General features: G+C 38.3%; 2 protein-coding genes and 2 non-coding genes across 6 annotated transcripts; 2 read left to right on the top strand and 2 right to left on the bottom strand.

Moving 5' to 3' along the window:
• Positions 116 to 189, bottom strand: TRNAI-AAU. The gene has a single exon. It is a non-coding gene; the product is annotated as a tRNA-Ile (tRNA).
• Positions 2,274 to 10,305, top strand: LOC18767359 (TMV resistance protein N). 3 transcript variants are annotated; one of them, XM_020570034.1, is made up of 6 exons: positions 2,274 to 2,615; positions 2,994 to 4,765; positions 6,101 to 6,285; positions 6,355 to 7,208; positions 7,295 to 7,579; positions 7,676 to 10,305. In XM_020570034.1, the coding sequence occupies exons 2-6, from the start codon at positions 4,320 to 4,322 to the stop codon at positions 9,095 to 9,097; spliced, it is 3,192 nt and encodes a 1,063-aa protein (XP_020425623.1). In that variant the 5' UTR covers positions 2,274 to 2,615; positions 2,994 to 4,319; the 3' UTR covers positions 9,098 to 10,305. The 3 variants fall into 3 exon arrangements, with proteins under 3 accessions (XP_020425623.1, XP_020425622.1, XP_007199998.2); XM_020570033.1 differs by having other exon boundaries at positions 6,101 to 7,208; XM_007199936.2 differs by having other exon boundaries at positions 2,274 to 4,765; positions 6,101 to 7,208.
• LOC18768222 (long chain acyl-CoA synthetase 2) lies at positions 10,425 to 13,774 on the top strand. The gene is made up of 9 exons (XM_020570037.1): positions 10,425 to 10,892; positions 11,008 to 11,097; positions 11,388 to 11,444; positions 11,599 to 11,647; positions 11,854 to 12,100; positions 12,270 to 12,409; positions 12,621 to 12,803; positions 12,884 to 13,002; positions 13,372 to 13,774. The coding sequence occupies exons 1-6, from the start codon at positions 10,860 to 10,862 to the stop codon at positions 12,271 to 12,273; spliced, it is 480 nt and encodes a 159-aa protein (XP_020425626.1). The 5' UTR covers positions 10,425 to 10,859; the 3' UTR covers positions 12,274 to 12,409; positions 12,621 to 12,803; positions 12,884 to 13,002; positions 13,372 to 13,774.
• Positions 10,463 to 10,536, bottom strand: TRNAI-AAU. The gene has a single exon. It is a non-coding gene; the product is annotated as a tRNA-Ile (tRNA).

The raw sequence follows: 14,175 nt of genomic DNA on the forward strand, positions 1-14,175 counted from the left end.
TCTCACTTTGATGCTCGGGAGAAAAAGAGAAGGTAGAACCAAAAGGAGGTAATTGTGTTTAAGCTTGAGCTTGACAGTTTGTTCTGGGATAAAAATTAACCAAAAAAGAAGAGAATGGCCCATGCAGGTCTCGAACCTGCGACCTTCGCGTTATTAGCACGACGCTCTAACCAGCTGAGCTAATAGGCCATTTGACAAATTCCCCGTACTTTTTAATACTATACTAAAATAGGATCGAAAAGAAAGGTTTTCCTGGTTGTGGTCAGCCAAAAGAAAGGTTAGAGAAGCTGAAGCAGAAAACAAAGAAAAAGACGCTTGTTTTTCTACCAATCCACGCTCTGCAACTCGTCGAATAGCTCAAACCCTGTTCTTAGTTTTCTAAAAAGCTTAAAATCACTGGAAAATTGCAATCAATTCAAAACATATTGTAATTCAAATTCCAAGCGTGAGTTCATGGCTGAAACTCTGCTTCTACTGGCAGCGACTCTGCGAAAAGTTATCCGAACAATCCAATGCTTGGTCGGCGTCAAGTCACGGAAACAAAGGTACCTTCTTTTTGAGCAACAGCACAAACCCATTGAAACCCATAAGCTCTTTTTTTTTTCTTTCCAAATAAGTTTATGAAATGCCAATTTTGAATTTGTTTAATGGAAATTGCAGGTGGGTCCCTATGTATGGCTTACATATCAAGAGGTTCATGATGCCGCCCTTCGAATGGGTTCAGCCATCAGGAGCCGCGGTGTCAATCCTGTAAGTCACGTGCCTATTGAGAATATATGTGTGTGTATGAATGCATAAATTAATGTGTTACTGTAATTTGTATTAAATTTTGACGTGCAATCTGTTATGTTCTGGATGAAGAAATGAAAAAGATTCATAATTGTAATGTGATGTTCTTTAGAGTTGATGTAAGTTGGTAATGAAAAGGAGTAACTGCGAAAGGTTGGTGTTTATCATAGCAAAAGGGAAAAAAAAGAAAGAAAAAAAGAAAGAAACTAACTTTGGTGTTTCATATTTTTGTATCTTTTAAATGTATACAGGGAGATCGTTGTGGTATATTCGGATCAAACTGCCCCCAGTGGCTTACTGCAATGGAGGTAAATACTGTGTTTCCTATTTTCATGAATCACGATTGGCTTCATATTTATGCATGCCGTGCTTACTTGAATGGAAAAGTTTGTTTATGTTGGGAGCAAATTTTTGACAGGTTGAATAACTATAATGAATCTATGTTTTGTTGATTTTTTACAGGCCTGTAATAGCCATACCATAACGTATGTTCCGCTGTATGACACCCTTGGTATGATTTCTTTCTCTTTGTCAATGATCGTCAGTACTTATATCACCATGAGTTTTAGAGTTTCTATACATTTTCTTCCTCAATAGAATTTCCAGTAGCAATTGGACTTCAATGATGGTGGTTGAGTTCGATTCAATGTATCTCATTAACTTTTTGTGGTTTTACATATAATGGTGGTTGAGCTTGCTAAACTCTTTGACGTGTAGGCTTCACTGAAAGCTGTGGTGGATGTCTTACATCTATTGGCAATGTTTTTCCTATGATGGGAACTGTGGGTGTTCCCATGACAACTATTGAAACAAGGCTTGAGTCAGTGCCAGAAATGGGATATGATGCACTTTCCAGTGTGCCAGGTGGAGAGATTTGCCTGAGAGGAAAATCCTTGTTTTCTGGTTACCACAAGCGACAAGATCTGACAGAGGAAGTCCTTGTTGATGGGGTGGTTTCATACTGGTAAAAATTCTTACAATAGTCAGCCATAAAGTTGTATGGAATACTTTACTTGCTTGATGCTCAAACTTTTGGCTTTTCAAGATGTCACCACCGTGCATGTTAGAATGTTTTGTTGATGGTTAATTGTTGCATTAAAAGGTGGTATTTCTTGACTTTGAGTGGATTGCCGGTGACATTGGAGAATTGCAGCCTATTGGAGCAACGGAAATCATAGATAGGACAAAGAATATATTTAAACTGTCTCAAGGTGATTATGTTGCTGTGGAAAACATTGAAAGCAAATACCTGCGATGCCCTCTTATCACATCGGTACATTGCTACTTACTTACTACATCCAATACAAGTAGAACAATTTCCATACATTAGGACTCACCTCTGTTTTCCTCCATTGATGAGTTTGTATTTTTTGTCTTTGTACTACATTTTAATTTGTGAAAATTTTGTATTGTTTGTTCTCTCTTTTTTTATTTATTTTTCTTTTCTAAAGTTCTGGATGTCTTACTTTCCTCTGGTTGGCAGATTTGGGTTTATGGGAACAGCTTTGAGTCGTTTCTTGTTGCTGTGGTGGTCCCTGACAGAAAGGCATTGGAGGATTGGGCAGCGGAGCATAATTTGACCGATGATTTCAAATCATTATGTCAAAACCTGAAGGCAAGAAAGTACATTTTGGATGAGCTCAATTAGTGTTGGTCAGAAGCAGCAAGTACGTAAATAATTGTCTCAACTCCCTGTTTAATGCTTTGTTAATGTCTACTTAATGCTTTGTTAAGTTCACTTGGAACCAAATCCCTTTGACATGGAGAGGGATCTCATAACTCCAACATTCAAACAGAAGAGACCACAGCTACTTAAACATTACAAGGTAGGCCTCCTGCTCTCTCTTTCTAGTATTTTCTTATAGCTCCTCACTGTAACTCTGTGCTTTCCTTTTTCAAGCACCTGGTAAGTCTTCAGTTTGCCACTCACTAAATACCCTGCCTCCACCTGATCAATATCCCACGACCGATGACACCTAAAAGTATGTACTTTATAAGGGTCAACATAGTAACCAAACACAGCCCCATACGGCTATACCCTTGAATTATTTCTTAAATAGCAAGAATCTCTCTCTCTCTCTCTCTCTCTCTCTCTCTCTCTCTCTCTCTCTCTCTCTCTCTCTCTCTCTCTCTCTCTCTTAAATAGTAAAAGCTGAAGTTTGTCAAGTGTGTTAATTTTATATTTGTCGGAATATCATCTGCAGGACCGCATTGATAAACTGTACAGTGAAGCAAAGGAAGCAAGGGCATGACAGCAATATCAAAAGCCGGAAGCTACCGGATAAGACCTTTTTACCACAATTCCCCAAAGATGTGATTGCTGATAGCAGGCAGGTGCTACCCACAAAGACACTGGATTTGGATCCCTGTGAGTCCGTCTAAGTTAGTTTGTGTATAAAATAAAGATAATATGAAAGTTCTGGTTTGAAAAACCATATATATATATATATTGCCCCAATTTCAGTTATTTGTGCTTGCAAATACACACAGAAATGCTATATTCATTCACTCTTTCAGTATAAATGTCAGATACATGACAAGAAATGCTTGCTTACCAAACCATGTGTATGGAAGTTAAAGACGATAAAGAATTAATGGCTACTTCTGATCTCTCAAGTACCAATTGCATCTACATTGCTATAGCCCCAAAACCAATGATAACTGATTCTCAATAGATCTTGGTTTATGCAATGTAAAATAATCAATGACAACCAACAATTAGGAGCCTATTCCTCTTCTTCTTTCACCCGTTCATGGACATATGATGTCTTCCCAAGCTTTAGTGATGAGGATACCCGTCCAATTTCGAAGACGATTTCTAACACATCACAGAAACACGAACAGATGAACGTCTAGATCCAAGAACATATTCCGGAATACGATTGAAAGAGAGAAAATCCATCAATCTCAAAGACCATTTGTGACGCAGTACAACAATTTGGTTTAGAATGAAATTAAAGCATAGATAACGAGTTAATAAATTCCTTGATCAAGCTCCTCTGTTATTTCACTACATGATACTGTCTTTGTTTGGTCAAAAGCACTTACTCACTGTTCATCAGAAAAGAAAATTTATTATGTAGGATGAACCTGTGTCGTTTTGGACATTTCCACTACCCAGCAAGTCAACTTGTTCTTTTGTTTCTTTCTTCCCATCATTGTCTTCCCTTCTTTGACTTCGCAGTGTTCTCACTAAAGAGGTTGAAGCTCGCAGCAAATTTCCTCGCTTCCCTCGCTCAAAAAACACACCAAACTAATCAATTATTGCTCCCATAATTCGACTGAAAAGACGTTTGAAGTTCCAACGTAAGCACACTGTCCTTTCCCTTTTTTTCTTGGATTCTTTATTCCTTTCTTCGCAGTGTTCTTCTCACTAAGGAGGTTGAAGTTTCAGCAAACTTTCTCGCAGCTTCCCTCGCTCATAAGATGCTTTTCTTCCTAAAAGAAAAGAAAACCAGAGGCGATGCCCTTCCCAGCTCTTTGATCAGCCTGTTTACTTCTCCGGCACGCATTCAAACGACAGTCATTCAATGACATACGACGTCTTCCTGAGTTTCAGAGGCGAGGACACGCGATTCAACTTTACTGATCATCTGTACAGTAATTTGACTCGGAAGGGAATTAGAACCTTCATAGATGATGGTCTTAAGAGAGGGGAAGAAATATCACGGGCCCTTCTCAGAGCGATCGAAGAGTCGAAGACTTCCATCATCGTGTTCTCCGAAAACTACGCATCTTCGAAGTGGTGCTTGGATGAACTCGTCAAGATCCTTGAGAGTAAAGAAACAAGGGAGCAAATGGTTTGGCCTGTTTTTTACAAGGTGAATCCGTCGGATGTACGGCATCAAAGGGGCAGTTTTGGTCAGGCACTTGCTGACTATGAATGCGAATTCAAAGATGACATGGAGAAGGTGCAAAGATGGAGGAGAAGTCTTACGAAAGCAGCCAATCTGTCCGGATGGTGTTTCATCAACGGGTATATATTTATTTTCAACCACGCACCTTAGCTGCTTACTAAACTTGTTTATTTCTGATCTTATAATAGAAATTGAAACTGTTAGAATAGGATCAGATTGGCTTTTAATACAAAGGCATTGTTTTTAATGTCAAATGCTTTTGAACATCCAAGGTTTAAAGATGTGGCTTTTGTGTGTCCTTTGAACCTGATCCTTATACACACAAATTGTCTAGTTTTTCGATCCCCAAATTAAGAATTATCCCTTCAAAAAATTAGCAAAATCCGAAATCGTACCATTTGATTATCACCATGAACATCTTGTGGAGGAAAAGTTGAATTAATCTATTTGTTGCCGCATTTTTAGATGACTAAATATTTTGGATTTTGGCATTTTTTTGATGAACTGATTTTGGTAAGTTTTTATAAGAGTGATCCTTGAATAATGTCCTTAAAAATAAACGGTTCATGTTATCCGAACCTGTGATCCATTTTTGTAAATAGTCAAAAGGGGATTCCTTTTAGAAGGGAGTTGTGCACACATGCACGCACGCGCACACACGCACGCACGCGCACACACACACACACACATATATATAGGCTTTTTTTAAAATCATAAATGGTCCCTGAGGTTTACGAAATTATCACCTTTCGTCCCTAACGTTTTTTTGTGACACTAATGGTCTTTAAGGTTACCCTCCACACATCAAAATGGTCCCTACCATTAGCTTCCGTCAAATTTTCTGTTAAATTGTTAATGTGGCACATGTGTGGAGCCCACACATCCAATGGTATAGAGCTACGTAGTTTTAAATGTAATATAATATATTTTCAATATTTTTAAAACTTAAAATTCATAAATTAAAAAAAATAAAAGCAACTTAAATCTTTTTATACATTTTTAAATATATTTCATGCTCTGTTTTGAGAGAGAGAGAGAGAGGTGGGTATGCCAGGAGGGGGAGGGAAAGTTAACACAGGGAGGGGGAGAGAGAAAGTGAAGGGAGGAAGAGGAGGGAGAGAGGAGTGGGTTTGCAAGGGGGAAAGGGAAAAAGAACACAAGGAGAGGGAGAGAGAGAAAGATATTTAAAAATATATTAAAAAGATGTACCATTGGATGTGTGGGTTCCACATATGTATCACGTCATCAATTTAACAGAAAATTTGACGGAAGCTAACGACAGGGACCATTTTGAAGGGTGGAGGCTAACCTTAAGGACCATTAGTGTAAAAAGAATGTTAGGGACGAAAGACCATTTATGATAAAAAGCGCACACACACACACATATATATATATATATAATATTAAAAAATGTTATTCATCATTAATCTTTCGCATATTGTATACCCTTGCAGGCATGAATCAAAATTTATTGACAACATCGTTGAAGCGATTTCATTACAAGTATTAAACCATGCGTATTTGAATGTAGCAAAGTACCCAGTTGGAATAGAGTCTCGTGTGCGCGAGATAGATAAGCTTTTGGGCGTTGGAGGAAACGATGTTCGCATGGTAGGGATATGGGGCACTGGTGGAATAGGTAAGACCACAATTGCTAAAGCTGTTTATAATTCCATCGCCCATATGTTTGAAGGTAGCTGTTTTCTAGATGATGTTCGAGAAAGATCAATGCCGTATGGAGGCTTAGGCAAACTACAAAGTATTCTTCTTTCTGAGATTCTAGGGGTGAAAGAAGTAGAGGTGACCAATGTTGACAAAGGAATCAATATGATAAAGAAGATGTTGAATGGTAAGAAGCTTCTCTTAGTTCTTGACGATGTGAATCATTTGGACCAATTAAACAAATTAGTTGGAGGGTCTGATTGGTTTGGTTCAGGCAGCAGAATTGTTCTAACGACAAGAGACAAGCATTTGCTAATTGCTCATCAAGTCAATCTAATATATGAGGTTGAGAAGTTAAATCATTATGAGTCCTTAAAGCTCTTCACCAGTTGGAATTCATTTTCAAGAAATGGACACTTAAAAGATGATTATGCGAAACTTGCAAACAATGTAGTAGACTATGCTGACGGTCTTCCATTAGCTCTGATGGTTTTGGGTTCACATCTATGTGGTAGAAGTATTGATCAATGGAAATATGCATTAGATGGTTACAGAAGAGTTCCTAACCGAGAGATTCAAGAAATTCTCAAAATAAGTTATAATGCACTAGAAGACGCGGTGAAGGAAGTTTTCCTTGATATTGCATTTTTCTATAAAGGTCTAGGCGAGGATTATGTGATACAAATGCTAGAAGGTTGTGACATGAACCCTAAGTATGATCTTGAAGTACTCGTGGAAAAGGCTCTTATAAATATTATGGAAGATGGCTGCATTTGGATGCATGACTTGATACAAGAAATGGGTAAAGAAGTAGTTCGCCAAGAGTCACCAACTGAGCCCGGAAAACGTAGTAGGTTGTGGTTTCACGAGGATGTTTACCATGTTTTAACAGAAAACACAGTAAGTAGAATATATAATTTAAAACATTTTATTTTTATTTCACAAAAAACTGGTCCTTTGCTAATAGTATTGCTTTATCATACTAGGGAACGGATAAGATCAAAGGTATTATGGTGAAGTTGCCTGCTGGGCTTGAGTCAGATGAGGTATGTTTGAATGCTGAAAGCTTCTCAAAGATGAAAAATCTTCGACTTTTTATAAATCATAATGCGCGCTTGTCTGGAGAAGTTGATTGTCTTCCCAATGAGTTGAGGCTCCTTATCTGGCCTGAATATCCGTCACAATCTTTGCCAGCCAATTTTAATCCAAAGAAACTTGTTGGTCTTGCTTTGCCTCGCAGCTGCATTTTACGACTGGATTTGGAATTCAAGGTATTCATTTTTTTCTCTTTCTTCTTAGCATGTTATAAGTTTCTTTAAAGCTTATGATGCGATCTTCTCTCTTTTTCTCCCTGTTTTGTGGAACAGAGTTTGAAATTTATAAATGTGGAGCACAGCAAATTCCTAAGAAAAACCCCTGACTTCTCTGGAGTCCCAAACTTGGAGAAGTTGAATCTAAACTTTTGTACAAGTTTAGTTGAGCTTCATCCTTCTGCTGGATTCCTTCATAAGCTTGTTAACTTGAGTCTTACGGGATGCCGTAGTCTTACTCTGTTTCCAAGAATTGTCAACTTGAAATCTCTGCTGGAGTTGAATCTTGACGGTTGCATAAGTCTTGAGAATTTTCCTGAAATTAAGGGGAAGATGGAATATTTGAAACACCTGGATCTATCAGAGACTTCCATCAAAGAATTGCCTTCATCGTCAATTCGACATTTCACTCGTCTCGAGAATCTGTATTTAACCAGATGTGAAAACCTTACAAATCTGCCATGCAGCATTTATGAGTTGAAGCACCTAAAGACAATTTCTGTCCTTAAATGCTCAAAATTGTTTTCATTTCCTAAAATGGCGAAGTCTGAAGATTCAAGGAGTGCAGAATCACTTGTGACTCTTCAAGGAGGCAATTTAGCGTTTCCCAACCTATCTAAATTCTATGGATCCAATCTTTCAGACATTGCCGATTTCCTTCTGACTCTTGATTGCATGACCACATTAACTAGACTTGATCTATCAGGAAGCAATTTTGTTAGTCTTCCCGTATGCATTAATAACTTTGTCAACTTGATTGATCTTCGGTTGGTTAGTTGCAAGAGACTTAGAGAAATTCCAGATCTTCCACAAGCATTGCAACTTTTGGATGTGAGTGATTGCTTATCATTGGAAAGAGTTTCAAAATTGTCCAACCTTTTGGAACGTAAAGAGTCTCAAATGTTCTTGGGAATGAGATTGGCTAACTGTTGGAGACTGCGTAACAATCTAGTTCGAATTGCAAAGAAGAAAAATATGTTCATAAATCAAGTCAATCTCTTCTCTCTCTTTCTCTCATCTCTCCCAACTTTTGTCCAGGTTGAATTTCCAGGAAGGGGAATTCCAAAGTGGTTCAGTTATCGTAAGGATTTGAAGGATCTTTGCGAATGTCAATTCTCTATTAAAATCCCTCAAAATTTCAATTGGGAGAACAAAGGAATTTCTTTTTGTGCTTTTCTCGAAAAGACCAAAAATAGGTTAAATTTTTATGCTCAACTCAGCATCAGGGACTTTGCTGTTGATATGTATGTGAAGGAAGTATGCCCTGATAATATTCAATCAACAGGGAAAGACCTGAGTTTAGTGTGGCTGTCATATGTCCCTTTCCATGATATGATGTCGACAATGGCACGCACGGAAAGAAATGTGAAAAGAACAAGGGTGATGCCGCCTTATTTGCCTACAATCCGAGTTCATTTTGTGCGTATTAGCAAAGCTGTGAAAAGCTGCGGAGTCCACCTAGTAATGCCACCAGGATGAAGACCTCAGTATAGAGGCATGGGTATGTCCAGGAAGATACCAATCGATCAATCCTCCAAAGGGAAAGGACAGTAGCATTCAAATGTGATTGGGATGATAAGGATTTGCATCCTTCTTACAAGCTGTCAATCTCAAGCCCGTGGGTAGAATTCAGTGATCTATATTTGTGATTGTTGTGTTAATTCCACATGATTAGTTTCTTAAGACTTCAATTGAGTTTTGAGTGGTGGATGTTGGAATGGTTGAGTCTTGCTGTATGCAAGATAAGATAAGAGGAGAGGAGACTGGTTTGCACCCTTTTGTTTCAGAGTAGATGATGTCCACTTGGATATACCGTATAAAGTTATACTTCCAGAGCACTATTGTTTACAGCTTAGCAATTGTGCCACATGGAACTCCGAGTTTGTGATCCCTTAGTGTTCTGGTGCTGCTATTCCTGGTGGCTTACATGGTCTTGCTTTTCTCTTCGTGCAGCTGCTCCAATGGTTTCCTGGCTGTCTTTACTTTTTGCTGTTTGGTTTTGTAAATGATTTGTTACTGGTGTGGTGATTCTACTGTCCTTCCTTCAGTTTGGGGTTGCTAGTATTGCAGTCCCTATGGGTTGGTCTCCCCTTGGTGCGCCACTGTTTTTGGCTAGTTGCTCTTCACAGTTCCTGTCTTTCGACCTGCTTTTATGGTTAGTGCTGCCTTGCTGTATTATTAAAGTGTGTTGCTGGCCGTAGACTTTGTTCTTCCTGCAGCTGCGTTGTGTCTTTTTACAGCAGAACAGATTGCTGTTTGGCTCAGCCTTATTTTCTCCTTGGTGTTGCTGCATTAGTTCTCCTATTTGTTGTTGGTTAGGGCTTTGCATGTTGCCTCATGTTGGGGAGAGAAAGAAGGAAATTAATGAAGCTGTTGTTCCAGAAGAAATTGAAAGCTCGTCCTTCATTCGATGTAGATACTAATGGACTTAAAGAAAGGCGGTGCAGTCATCAACCCCAACAATGCTGTCCAAGTTCAAGAGTTGTTTTCGCAACTACTGCTGTTGGTATTACTTGCTGTTGTTGCATGTGTTGTGCGTTATATGCGTTACGGGGTTAATAATTTACTTTAATTTGAGTGTCACATTTTTGTTGTGAAGGCATGTAGACTGAAAACTAGAATGTTTGTTTGGATCCTGAGTAAATGGACAAAAACTTTCCCGGAAAATTTGGCATATTTATATTGGATATGATGTAGAAACAAATTGCATTTTGTCTTGTTTTAAATTTTCTCACTTTGATGCTCGGGAGAAAAAGAGAAGGTAGAACCAAAAGGAGGTAATTGTGTTTAAGCTTGAGCTTGACAGTTTGTTCTGGGATAAAAATTAACCAAAAAAGAAGAGAATGGCCCATGCAGGTCTCGAACCTGCGACCTTCGCGTTATTAGCACGACGCTCTAACCAGCTGAGCTAATAGGCCATTTGACAAATTCCCCGTACTTTTTAATACTATACTAAAATAGGATCGAAAAGAAAGGTTTTCCTGGTTGTGGTCAGCCAAAAGAAAGGTTAGAGAAGCTGAAGCAGAAAACAAAGAAAAAGACGCTTGTTTTTCTACCAATCCACGCTCTGCAACTCGTCGAATAGCTAAAACCCTGTTCTTAGTTTTCTAAAAAGCTTAAAATCACTGGAAAATTGCAATCAATTCAAAACATATTGTAATTCAAATTCCAAGCGTGAGTTCATGGCTGAAACTCTGCTTCTACTGGCAGCGACTCTGCGAAAAGTTATCCGAACAATCCAATGCTTGGTCGGCGTCAAGTCACGGAAACAAAGGTACCTTCTTTTTGAGCAACAGCACAAACCCATTGAAACCCATAAGCTCTTTTTTTTTTCTTTCCAAATAAGTTTATGAAATGCCAATTTTGAATTTGTTTAATGGAAATTGCAGGTGGGTCCCTATGTATGGCTTACATATCAAGAGGTTCATGATGCCGCCCTTCGAATGGGTTCAGCCATCAGGAGCCGCGGTGTCAATCCTGTAAGTCACGTGCCTATTGAGAATATATGTGTGTGTATGAATGCATAAATTAATGTGTTACTGTAATTTGTATTAAATTTTGACGTGCAATCTGTTATGTTCTGGATGAAGAAATGAAAAAGATTCATAATTGTAATGTGATGTTCTTTAGAGTTGATGTAAGTTGGTAATGAAAAGGAGTAACTGCGAAAGGTTGGTGTTTATCATAGCAAAAGGGAAAAAAAAGAAAGAAAAAAAGAAAGAAACTAACTTTGGTGTTTCATATTTTTGTATCTTTTAAATGTATACAGGGAGATCGTTGTGGTATATTCGGATCAAACTGCCCCCAGTGGCTTACTGCAATGGAGGTAAATACTGTGTTTCCTATTTTCATGAATCACGATTGGCTTCATATTTATGCATGCCGTGCTTACTTGAATGGAAAAGTTTGTTTATGTTGGGAGCAAATTTTTGACAGGTTGAATAACTATAATGAATCTATGTTTTGTTGATTTTTTACAGGCCTGTAATAGCCATACCATAACGTATGTTCCGCTGTATGACACCCTTGGTATGATTTCTTTCTCTTTGTCAATGATCGTCAGTACTTATATCACCATGAGTTTTAGAGTTTCTATACATTTTCTTCCTCAATAGAATTTCCAGTAGCAATTGGACTTCAATGATGGTGGTTGAGTTCGATTCAATGTATCTCATTAACTTTTTGTGGTTTTACATATAATGGTGGTTGAGCTTGCTAAACTCTTTGACGTGTAGGCTTCACTGAAAGCTGTGGTGGATGTCTTACATCTATTGGCAATGTTTTTCCTATGATGGGAACTGTGGGTGTTCCCATGACAACTATTGAAACAAGGCTTGAGTCAGTGCCAGAAATGGGATATGATGCACTTTCCAGTGTGCCAGGTGGAGAGATTTGCCTGAGAGGAAAATCCTTGTTTTCTGGTTACCACAAGCGACAAGATCTGACAGAGGAAGTCCTTGTTGATGGGGTGGTTTCATACTGGTAAAAATTCTTACAATAGTCAGCCATAAAGTTGTATGGAATACTTTACTTGCTTGATGCTCAAACTTTTGGCTTTTCAAGATGTCACCACCGTGCATGTTAGAATGTTTTGTTGATGGTTAATTGTTGCATTAAAAGGTGGTATTTCTTGACTTTGAGTGGATTGCAGGTGACATTGGAGAATTGCAGCCTATTGGAGCAACGGAAATCATAGATAGGACAAAGAATATATTTAAACTGTCTCAAGGTGATTATGTTGCTGTGGAAAACATTGAAAGCAAATACCTGCGATGCCCTCTTATCACATCGGTACGTTGCTACTTACTTACTACATCCAATACAAGTAGAACAATTTCCATACATTAGGACTCACCTCTGTTTTCCTCCATTGATGAGTTTGTATTTTTTGTCTTTGTACTACATTTTAATTTGTGAAAATTTTGTATTGTTTGTTCTCTCTTTTTTTATTTATTTTTCTTTTCTAAAGTTCTGGATGTCTTAACTTTCCTCTGGTTGGCAGATTTGGGTTTATGGGAACAGCTTTGAGTCGTTTCTTATTGCTGTGGTGGTCCCTGACAGAAAGGCGTTGGAGGATTGGGCAGCAGAGCATAATTTGACCGATGATTTCAAATCATTATGTCAAAACCTGAAGGCAAGAAAGTACATTTTGGATGAGCTCAATGGTGTTGGTCAGAAGCAGCAAGTATGTAGATAATTGTCTCAACTCCCTGTTTGATGCTTTGTTAATGTCTACTCAATCTGACTTGGGTGACCTTCCTCCAGCTTCGAGGTTTTGAGCTGTTAAAAGCAGTTCATTTGGAACCAAATCCCTTGACATGGAGAGGGATCTCATAACTCCAACATTCAAACTGAAGAGACCACAGCTACTTAAATATTACAAGGTAGGCCTCCTGCTCTCTCTTTCTAGTATTTTCTTAAATCTCCTCACTGTAAATCTGTGCCTTCCTTTTTCAAGCACCTGGTAAGTCTTCAGTTTGCCACTCACTAAATACCCTGCCTCCACCCTGATCAATATCCCACGACCAATGACACCTAAAAGTATGTACTTTTTAAGAGCCAACCTAGTAACCAAACACAGCCCCATACGGCTATACCCTTGAATTATTTCTTAAATAGCAAGAATTTCTATTTCTATCTCTCTCTCTCTCTCTCTCTCTCTCTCTCTCTCTCTCTCTCTCTCTCTCTTAAATAGTAAAAGCTGAAGTTTGTCAAGTATGTTAATTTTATATTTGTTGGAATATCATCTGCAGGGCCGCATTGATAAACTGTACAGTGAAGCCAAGGAAGCAAGGGTATGACAGCAATGTCAAAAGCCGGAAGCTACTGGATAAGACCTTTTTACCACAATTCCCCAAAGATGTGATTGCTGAGAGAAGGCAGGTGCTATCCACAAAGACACTGGATTTGGATCCCTGTGAGTCCGTCTAAGTTAGTTTGTGTATAAATAAAGATAATATGAAAGTTCTGGTTTGAGAAATATATTGCCCCAATGTCAGTTATTTGTGCTTGCAAATACACACAGAAATGCTATATTCATTCACTCTTTCAGTATAAATGTCAGATACATGACAAGAAATGCTTGCTTACCAAACCATGTGTATGGAAGTTAAAGACGATAAAGAATTAATGGCTACTTTACTTCTGATCTCTCAAGTACCAATTGCATCTACATTGCTATAGCCCCAAAACCAATGATAACTGATTCTCAATAGATCTTGGTTTATGCAATGTAAAATAATCAATGACAACCAACAATTAGGAGCCTATTCCTCTTTTTCTTTCACCCGTTCATGGACATATGATGTCTTCCTAAGCTTTAGAGATGAGGATACCCGTCCAATTTCGAAGACGATTTCTAACACATCACAGAAACACGAACAGATAAACGTCTAGGTCCAAGAACATATTCCGGAATACAATTGAAAGAGAAAATCCATCAATCTCAAAGACCATTTGTGACGCAGTACAACAATTTGGTTTAGAATGAAATTAAAGCATAGATAACGAGTTAATAAATAAATTCCTTGGTCAAGCTCCTCTGTTATTTCACTACA

The sequence above is a fragment of the Prunus persica genome, chromosome G8, assembly GCF_000346465.2.
Source record: "Prunus persica cultivar Lovell chromosome G8, Prunus_persica_NCBIv2, whole genome shotgun sequence".
Lineage (NCBI taxonomy): Eukaryota > Viridiplantae > Streptophyta > Magnoliopsida > Rosales > Rosaceae > Prunus > Prunus persica.

Coding starts and splice junctions, on each gene's coding strand:
- LOC18767359 (XM_007199936.2), top strand. CDS start 4,320: ATGACATACGACGTCTTCCTGAGTTTCAGAGGCGAGGACACGCGATTC. Junction 7,209..7,294: donor ATGTTTTAACAGAAAACACA/GTAAGTAGAATA, acceptor TTATCATACTAG/GGAACGGATAAGATCAAAGG. Junction 7,580..7,675: donor GACTGGATTTGGAATTCAAG/GTATTCATTTTT, acceptor TTTGTGGAACAG/AGTTTGAAATTTATAAATGT.
- LOC18768222 (XM_020570037.1), top strand. CDS start 10,860: ATGCTTGGTCGGCGTCAAGTCACGGAAACAAAG. Junction 10,893..11,007: donor GTCAAGTCACGGAAACAAAG/GTACCTTCTTTT, acceptor TGGAAATTGCAG/GTGGGTCCCTATGTATGGCT. Junction 11,648..11,853: donor TCCGCTGTATGACACCCTTG/GTATGATTTCTT, acceptor TTTGACGTGTAG/GCTTCACTGAAAGCTGTGGT.